This window comes from Ammospiza caudacuta, chromosome Z (genome assembly GCF_027887145.1).
Source record: "Ammospiza caudacuta isolate bAmmCau1 chromosome Z, bAmmCau1.pri, whole genome shotgun sequence".
Classification (NCBI taxonomy): domain Eukaryota; kingdom Metazoa; phylum Chordata; class Aves; order Passeriformes; family Passerellidae; genus Ammospiza; species Ammospiza caudacuta.
In genome coordinates, this window is record NC_080632.1 from 541,864 (window position 1) to 562,841 (window position 20,978).

Genomic DNA, 20,978 nt, shown 5'->3' on the forward strand with positions numbered 1-20,978 from the left:
AAGGGGCTGTTTTAGACCATTCGGGAGAAGAAGAGCCGTCACAGACCCTTCAATAAAACCAGCGCTGTGGAACCACCAGGACTATTTCTTCTTCTCCTCTCTCATCTGCCTTTCCCTCCAGCCCACAGGTGCCTTAGCAAGCAGGAGCTGATAATCACTAAAGAGCTGAAATCCACCGGGCTTGCTAAGGTAGCCGTGGCTACGAGGGGCCTGGGCATTGGGGCACTCTTGTGGCACTCTGTCCCCAGGAGGGACGGAGCTCTCCGGGTAGGACTGCCTCGCTCTGGGGCAGGGGACCGCAGCTCTGTGTGCATTACAGCCACAGACAAGTTGGGCCTTCCAGGCTCAGTGCCCCTGGTTCCCTCACTGTCCCTTGCAGCAGTGATGCCCCAGCCCCTTCAGCATCCTCCTGGGCTGCCCAGTGTGTGCATGCCACAGACAACTTTTATGAAAAATCCCTTCCTCAGGGTTTTTCCTTCTGAGAAGCTGAGAGGCCTCAGGAACAAAATGTAAACATTGATTATCTGCTGCTGTGGAATGCAACAGGTGCATCTGTGATTGGTCTCATGTGGTAGTTTCTAATTAATGGCCAATCACAGTCAGCTGACTCGGACTCTCTGTCCGAGACACAAACCTTTGTGATGATTCTTTCCTATTCTATTCTAAGCTTAGCTAGCCTCCTGATGAAATCCTTTCTTCCATCCTTTTAGTATAGTTTCAATGTAATATATACCATAAAATAATAAATCAGCCTTCTGAAACGTGGAGTCAGATCCCGGTCTCTCCCCTCATCCTCAGACCCTGTGAACGCCGTCACGTGTGCGTGCCTGGAACTGAGAGCACAGAGCCGGGCACGGCTGCCCAGGCTGGGCAGGCAGGAGACGAGCTCAGTTCTAACTCTGCGGGACAGACACACGGACGGTGTCCGTCCCTGACCCTCCCTGACAAACAGGGACAGTCGCTGACACAGCAGCTGCAACACGAGCAGCTCCCAGGTGCTGCAGCTCCAGGATGAGGGGCTTGTCCAGCCCGGGGCATCCAGGCCTGCCGGGGGTCCTGCCAGAGCACATTCCCTGTGCTGCTGCTGCCTTTTCCTAACCTGGGAATGAAACCTGGGACAATTTCACTAACAAGGTAATGTGACCATGTTCACAGGGTCTCAGCATGAGGGGAGAGATGAGGATCTGACTCCATGCTTCAGAAGGCTGATTTATTACTTTATTATATATATTACATTAGAACTATACTAAAAGAACAGAAGAAAAGGTTTCATCAGAAGGCTGGCTAAGAATAGAAAAAGAAGGAATGATAACAAAGGCTTGTGGCTCAGACAGAGTCTGAGCCAGCTGACTGTGATTGGCCATTAATTAGAAACAACCACACGAGACCAATCCCAGATGCACCTGTTGCATCCCACAGCAGCAGATAACCATTGTTTGCATTTTGCTCCTGAGGCCTCCCAGCTTCTCAGGAGGAAAAATCCTAAGGAAAGGATTTGTCATAAAAGATGTCTGCGACAGAGGTAATATAAAAGGGATTTTTTATTTGGAAGCATTCATGGGCAGTTGTGGAAAGATGTCCAAAAAAGCCCACTCACGTAGGATGAGTACAGTTTGTCTAAGTTTAGCAAATCGGTATAATTGACAATAAAGCACCAGTTAGGAGGACAAGTGGTGATGCAACTCCCCACCCCCAGGTCCAGCCCCTTCTCTGGAGCCCTCCCTTGGCACTGGTGTGCTTTGTCCATGACATTATCTCCAAGAGCTGCTCTCAACCTTGGGAGCCAGGAAAGAGCCAAGAAAGCACAGGGGCCCTGCACCCCAGGGATTGGAGATCTGGAATTTTTCTTGTTGTTTAGGGAAAGGCCACGGAAAATTACTGGGAAAACTGGTCACTAATACAATAGGCTACAGAGCTACAAATGTATGTGTGAAGAATACAGAGAACATAGAAAAAAAGACAAAATCCAAATGGCATCACTATGTGCGCGATCTCCAGCTGCTCACAGTGACTTTGAGAAATGTTAGAAAGTCTCTGTTCCCAGCCCAGCACTTGAAGAAGCAGTCAGAGCTCTTCATTTCTTGGTCTCAAGGTTGTTAATTGTTCCTTGTCTATAAAATTCTTTCTCCTGCCCTGCCCAGGTCCCTCCAGCAGGACAGTCAGAGGCACTCTGCCTGCCCCAGGGCAGTGTTACCTTTTTATACTAAAAACCACATGTGCAATATTTACAGTTACTGCCCAATACCCATCACCTGCGTTAGACAGGGAGCTTCTACTCTAAACCAATCCCAAAGTGCCAACATCACCCAGAAGATGGAGGCCAAGAAGAAGAAGGAGAAAGGCTGGACCTGCCCAGATCCCTCCATCTTGTCCCTGAACCCCCATTCTAAAAACCCCAAAATCTGTTTTTCACCCTGTGATAAATTCACTATCATTCTGCCTAAACTGTTGTGGCTCGCTGGTCTTCATATAAGGTTGGTAATTTGCTCCACGGGTCATAATCAAACCCAGAGGGGCATTTTGGGCTCTGTGAGTGCCAGGGTCTCTGAGCCCCCTGGCAGGGTCTGGGCTGCTCGGGACAGACAGAGGGATGTCCTGGCTCCTGACACATCTGCACCTCTGGAGGTGAGGACAAGGTCGCAGAGCCACAGAAGCACCGAGCAGGGAAAACAGCTGCCAGGTCATCGAGCCCAGCCTGCAGCCAAAGGTCGGGCTGGCCTTGTCAGCCAGGACACAGCAGAGTGCCACAGGCAGTGTGTCCCCAAACACCCAGGGACAGCCACTCCAGCACCTCTCTGTACAGCCCACTCCAAAGTCTCATCACCCTGAGACAAAACTCTTCCTGACAGCCAACCTGAACCTCCCCAGTGCTGGAATTCAGGACACCCCTCTGGCTGCCCTGGGGGCTCAGGGACCCTGGCTCAGAGCCCAAGACACCTGTGACTTTGATTATGACCCATGGAAAAAATTACCAACCTTACATGAGGATCAGCAAGCCACCAAAGTCTAAGTAGAATAATAACCAGTTTGTCACGGGATGAAAAATAGATTTTGGGGTTTTTAGAATGGGGGTTCAGGGACAAGATGGAGGGATCTGGGCATGTCCAGCCTTTCTCCTTCTTCTTCTTGGCCTCCATCTTCTGGGTGATGTTGGCACTTTGGGATTGGTTTAGAGTAGCAGCTCCCTGTCTAACACAGGTGATGGGTATTGGGCAGTAACTGTAAATATTGCACACGTAGTTTTTAGTATAAAAAGATAACACTGCCCTGGGGCAGGCAGAGTGCCTCTGACTGTCCTGCTGGAGGGACCTGGGCAGGGCAGGAGAAAGAATTTTACAGATAAGGAACAATTAACAACCTTGAGACCAAGAAATGAAGAGCTCTGACTGCTTCTTTGAGCACCGGGCTGGGAACAGAGACTTTGTGACACATCTCGGGGTCACTGTGAGCAGCAGAAGTCCCCAGACCCCAGCACAGCTTTGAGACTGTGTCCTCTCCCCCAGCACAGGAGGGCAAAGCCTCACCAGGGCTCACAGGCCGTGCAAACCCACGCTGGATTCATGCCAGGGCAGGGCACAGCTGACCAGGGCTGCCCACACACGGACTCTGGCCCTGTCACCCGCTCAGGGCCAGCAAGGCCACCTGAGCTGCTCTGGGCTTTCTGCCCTCTCAGGACAGTCAGGACTGCATCGCTTGCCAGGGGCTTTGGCACAAACAAGCCCATCTGCAGGAGGACACGGGGCTCCTGGGGAAAGGACCATCCGGGAGACGTTGTGCCTGACAACGCTCTCTGCTGCCCCAGCACACAAGGCCATACCTGTAAACACCACTGTAACGCCCTGCAGGGCCCTGCAGCGCCTCTCCAGAGCTCCGGTAACTGCCTGGGTGACATGAGGAGAGGCTTCAAACGCATGGGGCCACACATCATTTAACAAGTCATTAAGAGAATCTTCACAGCTGAACCCATAAACACCAAGGGACATGTGCTGCACCACAGCACCGGCTGTTTGTCTGCGTACAAGATCCCTGCAAAGAGAGCAAAGGGTATTAATGAATGAGACTTAAAAGCAACATAATTGGACAATACTTCTTCTCCTTGGGCAAGGACCCGTTCTGTACCCAGCAGGAGAGGGACCAGGCAGCAGCAGCAGCAGCACGGCCGAGCCCAGCCCCTATTCCCAAGCGCACACAGATGAGACAGAGCACAAACTCTCCAGAGGAGAAACCCATTCTGATTTAGGGGAAATGTACATCTTTGGGTCTGTGGCTGGAAAACACAGCTATGTAGCCTGACTGCAAAAGCCTAGGCTCAGGGAAACTGCTTCAGTGAAGGACAGAGAGAAGGGGGGAGACAGAGGGTGACAGAGAGAGACAGAGACTGCTGTGAGAGCAGGCCAGCCTGACCTAGGAATTCTTCCTGATACAGAAGAACCAGCAGCGAATGTCACTGAAATTTGTAAAATGAGTATGCATTAACCTATTGTGAAACTGTACGCAGATGTATTTGAGAGGAGGATAAAAAGGGACCTGGAGTTCCCAGAGGTATGCGTGTCTTTTAAGGAAAGCAATCTCCACATGCGTCCGGCGCTGTAATCATAAACATACCAGCTTTACAACTTTCACAAAGTTGTGGAGCTTTTGGCTCTCTCCACAAAACACAGACGCGCTGCCCAGTCCCGATGGGCAATGAATGCGGGCCGTACAGTCTGTTACCGAACCGGTAACGCCAACTCGCCTCCGCGCCAGCACAGACAGCCCCGCCCGTCCGCACGGACCCAGCTCTCCGGAACCGGCTAGGGCCCGCCGGGGAGCACCTGGGGCCGCACAAGGGGCACAGAGCCCGGCCCGGCCCCGTGCGGAGCCGGCCCGGTCGGGATCGGGGGAGCTCCGGAAGGGCAAAGACTGACCGTGCGGAGCGGAGCTCTCCCGGTCCCGTACAGAGCTCTCCGGGAGCTGAGCCCCGCCAGCCCCGTGCGGAGCGGAGCTCTCCCGGTCCCGTACAGAGCTCTCCGGGAGCTGAGCCCCGCCAGCCCCGTGCGGAGCGGAGCCGTCCGGACCCGTCCCTCCCTCAGCTCCCTCAGGCTGTTCCCGCCCGCCTCCGCCCCGCCCCCGGGGGCGTGGCTGCAGATCACCGCAGTCTGATTGGCGGACGCACGTGGAGGGGCGCGGCCTGTGTCGGGGTGGTTGACACCGCCGGGTCCTCGCGCCGTCCGCCGGCCCCGCCCCGTGCGGTAGCGTGGTAGCGTCACACGGCGGCGCGGTGACGTCAGAGAGCGGCGCGAGGCCGCGCCGTGCCGGGCGCTGGTGGCGCCGCGATCGCGGTAACGGTGCGGGCCCCGTGCGGGCCCCGTGCGGGCCCGGTGCGTTCGCCGTGCGCTCCTCTCCGCTCCGCTCCGCTCCGCCCCTCTCCGCTCCGCCATGGCAGCGCCGCCCGCAGGTGCGTCCCGTCCCGCCGCGGCCGCGCAGGCGCCGGGGCAGCGGCAGCCGCGGTTCGCTGGGCCCGGCCGGGCCGCAGCCGCCGCCGAGCTGACCTTGGGCCCCGGTGGCGGCGCTGGAGGGCGGCGGTGCGGGCAGCGCGCGGTGCCGGGGGGCGGGAGCGGGGCCGGCAGGTGCGCGGGGCTGCGGCCCGGAGCGGGAGGCCCCGTCGGGACGCTGCTCCTGCACCGGAGCGCGAGGGCTGCCCCGGGGACGGAGACGCTGCCGGCGTCAGAGGCGGCGGGAGCCTCGGAGAACAAACGGCTCTCCCGTTCTTTACCATCCTTCCTCTGCCTTCCTCCCCCCGCCCTTTTCTTCCCTCCCTTTTCTCCTCCCTGTTTCTCCCAGCTCCTTTGTGTCTCTCTGTCCTTTCCTTTTCTTTCCCCCTTCCTTTCTCCCCTCCTCTTTTCGGTAGCTCCTCGTGCCGGGCAGGTGCTCCCCAAGCACCCCTGAGATCCTGGGATCCCCTGCCGGTGCTGGGGAGCATTTGGGGCTCAGGAGCACCCCCAGCCCCACACGGCTGTCACGGACCTCACTGCGATCGAGGGTGGGATGTGGGCACCTGCAGAAACATTTTTTCATAACTGTTAAGTAAATAATCCCATTCTTCTCTCAAACAGGGCTTGCCAGGTAGAGATCCCTGCGGTCCTCCTTCAGACTGTCTGGCCAAGCTGCTGCCTCTGTCCGCATCCTTGAGGACCCCAGCTGAATTCCACCTGTGACCCTCCTCAGCAGAGCGAGGACGTCGAGCCCGGGGGCTGATGCAGAGGAGGCTGCGTGGCAGTGAGCTGGGACTGATTGAATCTCTGCCCTGTGCCGGTGGGGTCACACCTGTGTGGCACCTGTGCCTCCCTGCGGGCGGTGGTGAACCCGAGTTAGCTGGTGTTTTCTGCCACAGGGAGAGGCAGAGTGTAAGGATCGGGCTTTGTGATGCCGCTGTACACGTTTGATGTAGCTTTGGTGTTTCATAGGTTTTTTGGCAGCCTCTCTTTTGTTCACGCAGTGTTCTGTTAGCGCGAGGGCCAGCCTTTCGCTGTTGGAGTTGGTGATTCCAGGGGGATTTGTTTCTGTTTAGGTTTGGAGCAGCGCAGAAGGGAAGCAGCGCTGCTCCCTGAGCATGGCCCAGCCGCTGCCAGCGCCGGCTGCTTGCTGCTGCTGCCCGCGGGCGCCGGGGCGCCGCTGCGCGCTGCGGGGCTGATGCGGTAGCGGCGGGGCTGCTCTCACGGGCTCTTGGTGGCTCGGAGCGGCGGCGCCATGGCGCTGGCGGCCCCCGAGGAGGCGGTGTGCTCCTCGGGCAAGCACTACGTGTGCGGGCTGTGCGCGGCCTTCACCAACATCGCGGTGACGTTCCCCATCCAGAAGGTGCTGTTCCGGCAGCAGCTGTACGGGCTGCGCGCCCGCGAGGCCGTGCGCCAGCTGCGCCGCGACGGGCTGCGCACGCTGTACCGCGGCATCCTGCCGCCGCTGCTGCAGAAAACCACCACGCTGGCGCTCATGTTCGGCCTCTACGAGGATTTCTCGGCGCTGCTGCTGAGCCACGCCCGCGCCCCCGAGCTGCTGACGCGCAGCGCGGCCGCCGCGCTGGCCGGCACCACCGAGGCCGTGCTGACGCCCTTCGAGCGCGTGCAGACGCTGCTGCAGGACTACAAGCACCACGACAAGTTCACAAACACTTTCCAGGCTTTCAGGGTGCTGAGGGCCTACGGGGTGCGGGAGTACTACCGGGGATTGGTGCCCATCCTGCTGCGGAACGGGCCCAGCAACGTGCTCTTCTTCGGGCTGCGTGGGCCCATCAAGCAGAGTCTGCCCGAGGCCACCTCGTACAGCTCTCACCTGGTCAACGACTTCATCTGCGGGGGGCTGCTGGGCGCCCTGCTGGGCTTCCTCTTCTTCCCTGTGAACGTGGTAAAGACTCGCATGCAAGCTCAGATCGGTGGCGAGTTCCAGTCCTTCTCCAAGGTGTTGGCGAAGATCTGGCTGGAGCGCGACAGGAAGGTGATCCACCTGTTCCGAGGAGCCCACCTGAACTACCACCGCTCTGTGCTGTCCTGGGGGATCATCAACGCCACCTACGAGTTCCTGCTGAAGCTGCTGTGACCCGTCCTGCTCGAGGGGCACCAGCGCTCATTGTCCCAGGGAGCAGTGCCTGTGCCTGTGCCAGGTAATTCCTCCCAGCCTTCCGTATTTATGGGGTGAATGGTGATGCATTTAAACCTTGGTGCAATTATGACGAACTTCTTAAAGTATTCCTTTGCTGGCAGGTGAGTTTACCCATAACAGAGCTACCAGACAAACACAAGGTGTAAAAGAGGAAAGAATAGTCTGTATCACTCCCAAAATTGCGCTGTGCTCTGTGGTGGGATGCACTCCACTGCCCATGTTTAGAACATGAGAATCAAGGAGGAGCTGAAGAAAAACAATTCCATTGCCTGATCATCTTCCCAGTCTCGATTTTGGAACTGCATTTTCAGATGTTTTGGGGTCCTCATTACTTTGTGTGAAGCTCAGAGGACGGATACAGAAGGGGATGGCTGAAGTGCAGAGCTCCCAGCTGCACCTCAGCCCGCTGCAGCCGCTGCAGGGTGCAGCCTGTGGTGACCACGTCCTCCAGCCGTGGCACTGAACGTGTGACCTCAGCCAGGCTGGATCTGTGTGTGTGTGTGTGTGTTTGTACGTGTGCCTTCCTGTCAAAAGGGAAAAGTGGAAGGAATGGGACAGCAAACTCACTAAAGCTTTAAAGTGTCCTTCCTCGTTAAAAAACATGGAGTTTGTTCTGCTTTTTCTGAGGACTTTTTATTTTTTAATTGCTGCTTTTTCTGTTGCCTCCAGCTGCAGGAGCAGGGAGGTGTCCCTGTGTGTAAGGACACTCCAGCTCCTGCAGCTGCTCAAGCACTTCACAGGCTTTTTGCACTGCCACATCTTGTCTTTTCTCAGCTCCCTCTGTGGAGTTAGCGGTCACTTGGTGTTTGTACCCAAAACTCGGGGATCTGCCTGCTTGGCGTGTTCTGTTAAAGGTTCTGCCACACAGGAGTGGCACAGGCAAGGTGTGAGAGTCCTGGGTGACCTGCTTCACTGGAGGTCTGCAGGTAGAGTGGAGACAAAAAGCCAAAGATGACCTTGGAAGCAGGGAGCAGGAAAGGTGGAGTGCTTGGAGACATGTTTCAGGACTTCTGTTGGCAAACATTGAAAGGGACTGACAGAAATCTGTGTCTTACAGAAGCAGGAGTTCAGAGAGAGGAGACTTGAGGCTTTAGATACAGGGACAGAAGAGCGAGCACAACCCTGAGCTAGATGAGGGTCCCAGCAAAAGTGTTTGAGTCTCCCTGAGGGCTTCCTCTTCACTTAAACTCTACATTCACATATAAACCAAAACACTTTGGATGATGGGGAGCAGCAAAGCTTTCAGACACTGCTTTGAATTTAGTCTTTTCTTAAGTCTTGGAGGGGCTATTGCTTTTCTGAATTTGAGTTTTCCATTTGCTAAAACTGTCTTCCAGAATCAATCCTAATCAGCATGTTGTAATCATACAGTCCTGAGCTTCAGACAGTGTGGGTGGGCACAAGCGCGAGTTCCTGCATCCCAGTGGTGATTATCCATCTAAATAAAATGTTTACTGGATGTTTGTTACTGGCAGAATCTGATTTTTACCAGTGTACCTTCTTTTTGTAATCACTCCTTGATGGAATAAAAACAAAATCTGCATCCTGTTTCTCTGTGGAAGATGTTATGTGCTCCTGTAATGTCAGGGAAGCCAAAGTGTTGAGGTTGAGAAATAGTGGAGCCCTGGGTCTGAGGTTCAGAGTCGGTTTTGACTCTTCAAATGTCACTTTCATAAAAATTTAATGTAAAAGCGCTACTGTGACACACACACTTGTGAATGGCAGCATCTAAGCACTAAAAGTGTTTTTCCTCTTAATTTTTAGGGGGCACGCAAGAGCCAGCATGGTCGATTTTAACATAAATAAAATACATTTCAATTCAGTGAATTATTAAATGTTTATTATGCAAGCAAGAGAAACTGTCCACAAATAGTAAGTTACTGAACGGCTGTAAGTACAATACTTCCAAAGCAGTTCTGATACTTCATATACGGTATTAAAAGGCTACAATTTTTACTAGGAAATCTCAGGTATTTCAAAATACTCTACATGCACAATTTGTTTCTGTATTAAAAACCTTATACTTAACTGAGGATATTTAGTGCTTTAGAAAATGCACCTTTGACTAAGATCAGCCAATGAGAAGCTTCTGTTTCCTACAGGTTAAAAACATGATGGGTTGTTGACTTCTTCCTTTCTCTCCAACTGTTTAGGATCTTGTAAACTAAATTTTTTGAAACCTTCCATTTGGCAAGTGTATTTCTTTTTTCCCAAGAGTTTATATGTCCTATAAGAGTTTATAGAGCAACAGACCCATGTGTTACGATGTCAGAACCTTCTCCACATCAGTGCTACCCAAATTAAAACCACAACACAAACAGAAACAAAGCCCACTAAATTAACCAAGACCCCTCCCGCCCTCCCCGAAAAACTGATGTTTACATTCTCATTCTGGTGGTAGGCATCGAGCTGTCCTTACCCCAAGACTCCACGAGTGCAAACAATCGTGTGTGTGTGTGTGTGTGTGTGTGTGTGTGGGCACCGCTGTGCTTGTCCTCTATCCCCATGGCGCGGCGGTGCCGTCCCGGCGCGGGCACTGCGGGGCTCCGGGCTGGGCGGGAGCGGACCCGGCCCCGGTACCGGCCCTGGCGGCGGGAGCGGACCCGGCCCCGGTACCGGCCCTGGCGGCGGGAGCGGAGCCGGCCCCGGTACCGGCCCTGGCGGAGGGAGCGGGAGCGGAGCCGGCCCCGGTACCGGCCCTGGCGGAGGGAGCGGAACCGGCCCCAGTACCGGCCCTGGCGGCGGGAGCGGACCCGGCCCCGGTACCGGCCCTGGCAGCGGGAGCGGAGCCGGCCCCGGTACCGGCCCTGGCGGAGGGAGCTCGCCGTGCGAAGCCGCCACAGCACCCACAGAGCTCAGAACCGGCCCCGCCAGACACGCCGTGAATCCCTCCCGTGCTGCCGCCCCAGCCCTGCCGTGAGCCACCCGCCCCTCTGTCAGCGCAGTCCTTCCTCCCTTGGAAATGGTTCCTTACAGTTGTTTCACAGTTTTGTACACTTCTCGAGGTCGAGCATTCAGTTTTTTGAAACACAACTAGAAGATCAGCTTTTTTGTTTTTGTTTGACTACCTAGAAATAACCCAAAGCTCACCAACACATAATTTCATTGTTTCAGTAATGCTACTGAGAGAGAACTGAAAACACTTGCACTACCACATGACTGTGAGGCATGTCAGCTGTAAGCCACTGAGAAGTGACCTTCACAGGTAAAACATGGTAAAGCCTTCATGGAAAACTTCCAAGTTTGTTGAAAACGAGTAATCCATCGAATGACCAAAATCTAAGACTACCTACTTACTCTACTTCAAACTTATTACAAATGTCATTGGAAAAACTAAGTAACATTTCTACAGCATACATGTACAGATTCTGTCATTTTATGCATCTGCTGGACACGCTACAAAAGCATCAAGGTGACCAAACCCCTCCACCGGGTGACTGCCAGTCCCAGAGCCAGGCAGGGCCTGCCAGCCAACCACAGGTGCTGTCAAGGAGTGGTGGTGACACATCTGTCACACATCTGTCACTTCGGGGTCATGGTCCTCTGTACAGAAAGGTGAGTGTCCAAAGCTCAGCACAATACTGGTGTAAAACACAGCGTATCATGAGGTAGAATTAAAAAGGTAACACTCAGTGCATATTCACAGGCATAGCGTTACAGTCACTAGGGATCCACCACTCTGAGGAGGTTCTGACAGGAAAACAAAAACAGCCTTGGAAACACACAGACAGAGCCTCCCAAGGACCCCCTCGGTCCTGGGGGTGCTCCTTCACCTCCAAAACAAACACTGTGCAAGCCCGTGAGAATCCCAAGGTTCTCTCAAGTGTCCCTGCAGTCCCTTCCATGATGTGTAACTAAACATTAAATAAGGTGAGAAAACAGCAGCCTGGCAGTGGGACAGCAAATGCCTGGGGAAAAGCGGCTGCAGTCCTGGGCAGGACCCGGGTGCCTTTCCCCAAACAGCTTGGCCCATACAAACTCCCTGTAGCTCCTCCTCTGCACGAAAAGCCTGCGTGCCAGGCTCGTCCCCGCATTTCCTGCACGCTGCACTCCCAGGGCGCTGAGCCACAGCCAAGGGAATGTTCCACAACCCGGCAGACCCACCTGCCCCAGTGCAGGCTCGGGCCAGCAGAAGGGATGTTTGCCCTCAGATTACCCTACACACAAAACTAAAGGCTTTGCATTACCAAAGAAATTTCTCAAAAGAGGAAACTTGGGATTTTCTTCTGTCATAATGCAGAGGAGGCTTTAGTTTCAATGATTTCTGCACCAACACCAGGGTATACTACCCACATAAATACAAAGCTACAGGAGGGTCCTCAGGCTTACCTTTCCAGCTCTCTCACATCCATGTATGTTGTCTTTATCCCCAAATACGTTTTGCAAAAGGCTTTGTAAGAGTCAGCTTTGAACAAGTGTGCTCTGCTGAGCCAGAGAGTGTACCTGAACACCAGCAGGTGACAGTCCTTTCAGGTAAAGTTCCCTGCTGAACTGAGTGTGTGACTAGTCTGCAAAACTTCAGTGAAACACTAAAAAACCTCATCTTGGAACATGTAAGTGAGGAGAACGTTATGAACTGATATGGATGTACAACACCTGTGCATTTACAAGGTCAGCTCTATTAATTCAAGGGCTGAAATCTGGCATTCCTACTCTGGGTGTGACCACAGGATGCCCTGAGCTGGAAGGGACCCAAGGGTCACCCAGTGCCACCCGTGCCCTGCCCAGAGCCCACCCTGGGCATCCCTGGAGCACTGTCCAAGCTCTGCTGGAGCTCTGGCAGCCCCGGGGCCGTGCCCATTCCCTGGGGAGCCTGGGCAGTGCCAGCAGTTACCCTCTGGGGGAGCAGAACCTTTCCTGATCTCCATCCCAAACTCCCCTGGCCCAGCCCCAGCCGTGCCCTGCTCCTGTCCCTTGTCACAGCAGTGAAGAGGTCAGTACCTGCCCCTCCACTGGCCCACAGGAGGATGCTCAGGAGCACCACGAGATCTCAGACTCCTCCAAGCTGAACAAACCAAGTGATCTCAGCTGCTCCCCATACAGCTTCCCCTCCAACGTGAGCAGTACTGTGCTCCACACCTGATGACAAGCCTGGTTAGATCCAGGCACATCCCACTGTTGGCAGGTTTGTTTTTAATCCCCTCTCAGACTGACAGCACACGTGAAGAAAGGCTCACCTGGTGATACCAGGGACACATCCAAATGAATTTCCCCCACAGACAGAGTGCAGCCAGGTGTGTGTGGGGAAACAGCCAGGTGGGAAACACCCAACACCAGCAAACAGCCACCATGATTCAGACGTGGAAAGCACTCTGCAACAGACACCTGGCAGAGGAGGGGCCAGAGCTGCCGTGCTGCACAAGCCCAGAGGGATCCTCTGGGCCAGGGTGACTGGGGGGCTCAAGGGGAGCCTGCCTGTGCAGGGGTGGGCCTGGGTGACCTCCAGTGGTCCTGCCAGCCTAAGCCACACCGTGACTCATTGTTCTAGCCAATGACAACCACATTAACATAGAAATGAAAGCAAAATGCCTTTTTCTTTTTTTTTCCTTTTTTTTTTTTTTTGTGGGAGTAACTAACCGTGTTGCTTACGTAGACAAGCAGTCCATTATCTACTAATCACCACAGAGTTGCTTCAGCAACAGAAGAGGAAGCAGAGGTGAGGCAGTCCAGCTCCTGTGGGACAGGAGGTACCTGGGCACCTGCCCCTCTGTGCTGCTCCAGACAGCCCACTGGAGTTGTGCTGAAGGCAACAATCAAGTACCAGGGTACAAACACAGCAGGACAGCAGCCCGATGGCACAGGATCAGCAGGAGCAGAGGTCTGCTGGCAGGGCTGTGGGCTCACAGATGCAGGACCCAGATCCCCGTGGTGCTGGCCTAAAAAATCCTTCCAGGTCACATCCAGGCACAGCAGCCGCCACTCCTCTGGGCTCCGAGGCTTTGGAGAGAGCACACTTCCACTCAGCTGAAGGAAAACCCACCAAGGTCCATCCAGGGGGGCCGCCGCCGTGCCTAGAACTTTGGCTGGTAGAGGGCGACGCGTCCGCTAAGGCACCCCGAGGCGATCTGACAGTGCGTGGGCGAGAACTTGGTGGTGAGCACCACGTCGTTGTGGGAGTAGAGCGAGCGGATCTCGCGCAGCGGGCTGGCCTCCCGCGGCAGGCAGTCCACCAGCTCGCTGCAGTGCGCGTCGAAGCCCAGCAGGCGGATGCCGAAGCCGTGCGGCGACGAGATCATGCGGCCGTCGGGGCTGAAGCAGAGCTCCTTGATGTAGCCCCGGCCCACGTTGGCCTCCTCGATGCAGTGCGTCAGGCGCAGCGAGCAGCGCGGCGACACGGGCCGCACCGGGGCTCCTTCCTGGAATTCATAGACACAAGTCCACTAAAGGGAGAGGCAGAGAAAGGGACACTGAAAGAGAAGTAAAGCACGGCAAACACACATTCCCTCCCCCTGCACCCCTACAGGTGACGGCAGCTCATGTGAGCAGGTGGGACGTGCTCCTGCTGGCCTGCCCCCACTGCCTCAGCATCCCCCTCCCTCCCTGTCAGCCACCCAAGCAAAGCAGCTGCCCAGCACTAAAACTGCTGTTCTGATTAAATGGGTGCCAGATTTAATCTTTCCAATCTAGGTTTCATCTGCAGAGAGCAAAGCCTAATCCTTTGGCCAGGCACCTGCTCTAATTTAGTAAATATTTAAATTAAGTCTATAAAGTCAGATTCAGCTGACTGTACCTCAGAGCAGATCACTGGCATTTTATGCCTTTGACTTCAAAAGGAACAGAATCTTGAAGCAAGTGGGTAACAGACTTTTGAAGGAAGGTTATGAACAGCTCTGCAAGCCAGTTTGTTATTTGAGACACATTAAGGATCCCTGTCATCTCATTATTTAGTATCAGAACAAATGTAAAAAAAAAAAATCAATGACAAAGTTTATATTGTGCTGATTCTACTTCAGCCCCAAGACAAGCACTCCTAGCTCTGTTTCATGCATCCTTCTGAAATAACCACAACAGGAAAAGTACCAATGAGCATTAATAAAGCAGAATAAGGCAGACTCTAGGACTAAGAGAAATTACAACTCAATCACCAGTACCAACTGATCCAATGCAACATTTTGCATGTTACAAAAATTCTGTGTTGTACATCAGTTTGACTGTTGCAGAGCCAGCATTAAAATTTATAACCAACCTGCTAAGCTTCCACTTGGTCCTCTACAGTTGTGTAAAGGGTTACCTTTGCAAAGAGTGACTTTCTTCAACAACAACAAAAAAACCCAAATAAATGCACAGAGACAGAAAACAATCCCAGCAAAACCAAATGAACCTCAATTTACATCAGTAATCAAAGTAACTAAAACATTTTATTATTGATCCAGTATTATTGCCTACTGTTGCTCAAGTTAGAGGAGCAGAATCTGCAGCCTGCAGCTGAACTGCAGCTGGTCTCACGACTTCCTGCATCAAGGAAAAGGCCTGAAGCAGGTTCTAGCAGGAAGATCATTTAAGAAAAAACCCAAAAGCACATATTTGGAAGAAGAGCTCGAGGCAGTGTGTTACCTCCTGGTCATCTGTGTTGCTGGAGCAGCGCAGCAGCGTGGCCCAGCCCTTGGGGTGCAGCTGCAGTGATGTGATGCAGTTACCACGGTCTCTCTCTCCAGGAACCTCTGGTGTTAACACCTCAAGGCTATTCCTAGGTGATCCCCCTGCAAGGGAATTACCTGTGAGTCTCAGTGAAACGCACACAGTGACCTCCAGCTCTCCCACCAGTCCTGCTGCTGACATGGGGTCACACCTGTGGCTGCCAGGACACGGAGACTCAGAGGGTCACAGGAACCCAGAGCCAACACCCACGGGCTCAGTCTCCACTTCAAACAGCTCCTTTTAGTGAAATTGGAGTGCCAAGACCTGCACTGAACCCACCGCACTGTCAACGACACAAACCTTCCACACTCATGCTCCTCGTTGGTCTTACAGCAAAATCTAACGAGTGCGGATTTTATAAGATTTGCTGATTCTCAAACTTGTATGATGTGCTCTCCAAATTCATCCCAACACTTGCTCAGCTTGCAGCTTTTCTCCCTTCTTCCCCTCACTCCCAGGTAAATCACTCCCTGGCATCCAGGTAAGCCTCCCCTCACCAGTATGCTTCAGCATCTCACAACCCCAATAGCTAAAAATTAACATTACATTCTTTCAAATTACAAAGGATGCACAAAGTATTCACCCATTTGGCAAATTCATGCTGATTCTCTGGATTTTTCCCTGAAAGAACATTCACACAAACTTTGTTCACGGAAAAACACAAGGAAAAGGGAGCACCTTCATGAAACAACAACATACTAACATAAAATACAGATCTTGTTACTTTTACCAGATTTCTGAGATATAAAACCTGACTGATTAGATCCCCAGGCTTTGGTGTGCAATGAGATTTTAATGGTTTAGTACAAGTCTCAGCAACACCATCCTTAAAAAACCACAGGACAAAAAAGCAGTTCTTCACTATTGTCCCCTGGCCTCTTTTGGATACAGCAAATCAAAGTCCGGGGTTTCTTTTCATTAATCTCTTTGTTAAGGGATCTGTTCCTACCTTCTCTCTGGGAGGGCCGTGACAGGGTTTTCTCGGAGGGCGGCCCCGAGTTGTTCTGGTGGCAGGGTGAGCCCACAGCTCGAGGGCCAGAGGAGCCTGACGACGTTATATCTGCAAACACACGCACACAGGTGAGCCCACAGGTGTCCCAGCACAGGTGGGCTGCTGCCCAGGAGCACCCCACAGGGCAGCCCACAGCACAGGCCCTGCTGCACCTTCCCAGCACTCGCCTGAGCTCGACGTGGTCCTCCTGGCCCGTAAAATGGGGTAGCTGCCAACTTCTAAAGACTTGTTTAGGTCAAGGTCGTGCAAAATCAGAAGGTAACCAGAGGAGGTGGAGATCAGCATTTTGGAACAGTCTGGTGTCAGCCTCATCCGCATCAGAAAACGGGTGTGGAAAAACTTCTTGTGAGGACATCCATCCTCTGTGCACCTGGACAGCAGGACAAGCACAGGAGGGATGTGGTCAGCTGCAGCTCCCGGCCCTGACTGTGTCCACAAGGGTCCAGGATGTGCCAAGCATCATTCATTTTGTTCACCCCAAAACCGTTTTTTAAAGCACTGTCTTTTATCCTACTTTTTAATGGAATGGGTGAAGTCACATCTTCCCACAACTACAGCAATGAGGACAGAACCTCCTCTGGAAGGAAGAACTACGTTCTGGCATGTGGCAAGAGCAGCTCTTTTCTAACCATTTACTATTGCCAGAGAGGCAATGCAAGCTCTTTGTGAAAAATGCGTATTTTATGATTGGCTTTTTCCAAATATTCAAATGCATATTATATGTGTTACGTTAGAAAGTACTGCTGTATTAATTTTCTTAAGTAGTGTGTTAAATATAGTTTTATGTTATAACATAATGTTAAAATAGAAACTGTGCTATGTAAGGTATTTTTTTCCTAAGGAAAGGACTCACACTGAGATAGCAGCCACAGGACACCTGAATCTTTCAGAGAAAGAGAATTTATTGCTCCATTATCAAAAGAAATTAACTTCTTCCTGCCTCACTCAGCTCTGGAGGTGCTGTCAGGATTCAGAGGAAGCAGCTGACACTGCCCAGACAGACTCCTGTGTTTGAATGGGATTTATGCATCATGGATGAGGTGTATGAATATGCAACAGGCTGTTGCTTTTAAGGGTTAATCCTCTGGTAACGAGGCTCTTTTTCAGGCTTATTTTTCCCACAAAAGGTACCCAGACTGTCCATAACATTTTGTTTCTGTTGTCTCATATTATCCTAATCCAAATTGCCCAAATTATTATCACTCTAATTATATTACTATATTGATAACCATTTCATTACTATTAAACTTTTAAAATTTTAAAAGCAACTGATTGGCATTTTTCACACCTTGGTAACGGCTATAAAGTGGTCCCAGTGTTTCAGAGCACAGTGTAGCCCCACTCTGGGAGGGAGGCTCTGTCTGGTGCACCTGTGCTGCTGTACCCGTGCTGGTGGTACCTGTGCATTGCACCTGTGCTGGTGTCCCTGTGCTGGTGAGCTGCACAGAGCCCACGGCGCAGCCCAGCCCCGTACCTGTTGGTGTCCCAGATGATGACGTTGCCATCGAAGCCCGAGGTGACGAGCAGCCTGGTGTTGGTGTCGTACTCAATGTTCTTCACCCAGCTGGTGTGGCCATGCAGCGTGCACACTTTGGTGTTGAGCTTCCTCAGGTCCCAGAGCGCGATGGTGGTGTCGTCGGAGCACGTGGCGAACAGACGGTTATCCAGGAACCTGCAGGAGGGAACAGCTCAGGGCGCCCTGCGGGGCAGCAGGAGAGCACAGAGACACCAGAGCAGCCCAAAGAAACCCCTCTGAACTCAGCACAGACACCAGAGCAGCCCAAACAAACCCCTCTGAACTCAGCACAGACACCAGAGCAGCCCCAAACCCCTCTGAACTCAACACAGACACCAGAGCAGCCCAAACAAACCCCTCTGAACTCAACACAGACACCAGAGCAGCCCAAAGAAACCCCCTGTGAACTAGCCAATACAGAGATAGCAGAGCAGCCCCCAAAACCCCCCCTCTAAACTGGTCAGGACAGATATACCACAGCAGCCCAAACAATCCCCTCTGAACTAACCAGCACAGAGAGCAGCCCCAAACCCCCTCTGAACTCAGCACAGAGAGCAGCCCAAACAAACCCCTCTGAACTCAGCACAGAGACACCAGAGCCGCCCAAACAAACCCCTCTGAACTCAGCACAGAGAGCAGCCCAAACAAACCCCTCTGAACTCAGCACAGAGACACCAGAGCCGCCCCAAACCCCTCTGAACTCAGCACAGAGAGCAGCCCAAACAAACCCCTCTGAACTAGCCGAACTAGGCAAAACAGAGACAGCGGCCCAAAGCCCCTGTGAACTCAGCGCAGAGCACGCACCAGCAGCAGCTCACTGCAGGAGAACTGCTGGGGTATGAACCAGCAGTGCCTCTGGAGCAAGCACAGAGGCACAGCACAAGTTTGGCGTGGGTTTTTTAGGGGGTCTGTGTGGCAATGAATTGTGTGCCAGCCACACAAGAGCCAAACCAGCAGAGGAGCAGGTGCTCAGACAGAACCCCCACGGTAACTCAGCCTGCTCCCCTCTGCACAGCACTCAGCTCGCTGGGGCTGGCAGCGGCACAGCTGGGAAATCAACAGAAAATAAACACAGCCTAGAGCTCCCTGAGGCAAATGCAAGGCTTTCCAAACACACCCAGGGAGGACGAGGCCTCGCTGGAGCACACACCAGCACAAGTGACTTGGCTCAGTGAGAAAATGAACGGACAGAATCACTGAGTTTGCAGATCAAAGGTGAGCACCACTGGAACTCAGGCATGCCTGCACCTTCAGAAGGACAGGGCACACTGGCTCATGTCTGGAATTCACTGGGTGAAGGCACTCCATTAAAAAAAAGCCCTACCTGAGGTAAAAGGAACAAGACACCCATCCAGAAAACACACACTAAAAATCCTTCAGGCCCAGAGCCACACCACAGCAACAGCAACCAACTGTCAAGGAAAAAAACCCCAAACTTTGGTAAACAGTAAGCAGTTTTGGTGCTGACCACAAGGAACCCCTGCAGCACCTGCAGTGCTGCTCACAGACCTGAACAAGGCTCCATGTAAAGCTGTATAAAATGTGCAGAACAGAGCTCAGCTCCTCTGTGTCAGACACACATTTTAATCCAGCCTTCCTGACACAACTGATGTAAAACGTCAGTCTTTGGTAAAAAAGGACAACCAGCTTGCGAAAAACATCAACTTATCTGATGGACACAGCACAGCACCCTACATCATATTTGGCTCTTCTGAGTGAAAACACTCAGAATTTTCTTGGGATTCTTTGTTTGTGTTTAGTTATTGGTTGAAGCTTTTTTGTTGCTGTGTAGTTGGTTGTGGCTTTGGGGTTTTGGAGTGGGTTTTTTTGCTTTGAGAATCTGACTGAAGAGCAGCTGGAATACTATTAAAAGATACCTTAAAATCACGCCTCAAAATCTATTACCAGAACAACTTAAAACCCCTGAATTTAAAAGGAAAAATACTACATGACAAAAACAGTGATAGTTTTAGAGTCCTGCTCCTGCTATTTCCAGCTCCACCCCAAGAAAGGGTAACATTTAAACTATACTGCCTAGGCATAGGCTGAGCTGCGTCAAAAGGTCCCTCCCGACCCACCTGATGTTGTTGACACAGTCTTCATGAGCTTCCGAGAGAGTCTTGATGTGCTTTGAAGAGATGGGGTCAAAGAGCAGGACCTCAGTCTGTTCACAGGCCACGGTCAGCACCGAGCTGCGGGGAGCACAACACAAAACCCCACGTTTGTGGTGGGTCCTGCCCGCCACCTGGTGCCTCTGCTCACACCTCCCAGGGGCTCTGAGGCAGGAAAGGCGACACCGAATCAAAGGTTCATCTGCAAATCAGTGGGGTTTTTCACTAAAACCTTGCAAAGTACACATTTATCAGCACCAGGCAGCAGCCGGAGCAGGATCGTCACCCCCATCCCCTCCTCCTGCACAGGGAGAGGCACCGCTGCAGGTGAGCTGGGAGAGGCACAGCAGGACACCTGACGCCAGGTGCGTGCCCCAGTCCTTTACAGCACAGCCCAGGGGTGCTGCTGATGGACACAGCGACGACACCTGGGCACCAGAACGGGCCCTGCGCCTCGGGACCCCGGGCACACCTGGGCGGGCACACCTGGCGGGGAGCCGCAGCACGCCGCCCCCAGGATCCGGCACACTTACCCGTCGGGCGAGTACTCGAGGTTGAAGACGGCGCCGTGCGTGCGGGTGCTGAGGGACACGGAGTCGGCGGGCTGGATGGCGCCGTACAGCCCGGTCATGGCGCCGAACGTGTCCCGCGCCGGGTCCACGGCGGCCCCGCGGCCCAGGCAGCGCCCGCGCAGCCAGGCGAAGAGGCCGCCGGGGGCGGCGGGCCCGGGGTCGGCGGGGTCGGCGTGGCTGCGGGGCTGCGGCTCCGGGCCCGGCTCCGGGGCTGCCTGAGGGCCCGGCTCCGGCCCCGGGCCCGTGCTCATGGCGGCGGCGGCAGCGCCCGCCCGCGTCCGCCCCCTGCCGGCCGCCGCGCCGCCCTGCGCCTGCGCGGGCCCGCCCGCGCCCCGCCCCTGCCGCGCCGGAGCGACACTGCGCCTGCGCGGCACGCCCCGGGCCCCGCCCACGCGGTCACGTGCTCGCCGCCCCACGTGAGCGCGGCGCTTCAGGGCCCGGCCCGACCGGAGCGGCACCGCGAGAGCCGAACCGAGCCGAGCCGAGCCGAGCTG

At 53.7% G+C, this 20,978-nt stretch overlaps 2 protein-coding genes across 3 annotated transcripts; one reads left to right on the forward strand and one right to left on the reverse strand.

Moving 5' to 3' along the window:
• Nucleotides 1-5,279: 5,279 nt before the first annotated feature.
• SLC25A51 (solute carrier family 25 member 51) lies at nt 5,280-9,821 on the forward strand. Of its 2 annotated transcripts, XR_009275939.1 has the most exons (3): nt 5,280-5,437; nt 6,096-7,636; nt 7,737-9,821. XR_009275939.1 is itself a non-coding variant. In XM_058823610.1 (2 exons), the coding sequence occupies exon 2, from the start codon at nt 6,730-6,732 to the stop codon at nt 7,570-7,572; it is 843 nt and encodes a 280-aa protein (XP_058679593.1). In that variant the 5' UTR covers nt 5,280-5,437; nt 6,096-6,729; the 3' UTR covers nt 7,573-9,821. The 2 variants fall into 2 exon arrangements, 1 of the variants encoding a protein (XP_058679593.1); XM_058823610.1 differs by having other exon boundaries at nt 6,096-9,821.
• Nucleotides 9,822-13,125: 3,304 nt separating this feature from the next.
• Nucleotides 13,126-20,735, reverse strand: DCAF10 (DDB1 and CUL4 associated factor 10). Its single transcript, XM_058823663.1, has 7 exons — nt 20,446-20,735; nt 19,880-19,993; nt 17,760-17,957; nt 16,453-16,655; nt 16,223-16,333; nt 15,190-15,335; nt 13,126-14,015 (listed from the first exon to the last, which is right to left on the reverse strand). Exons 1-7 carry the CDS (start codon nt 20,733-20,735, stop codon nt 13,647-13,649), a joined length of 1,431 nt encoding a protein of 476 aa, XP_058679646.1. The 3' UTR covers nt 13,126-13,646.
• Nucleotides 20,736-20,978: the final 243 nt, after the last annotated feature.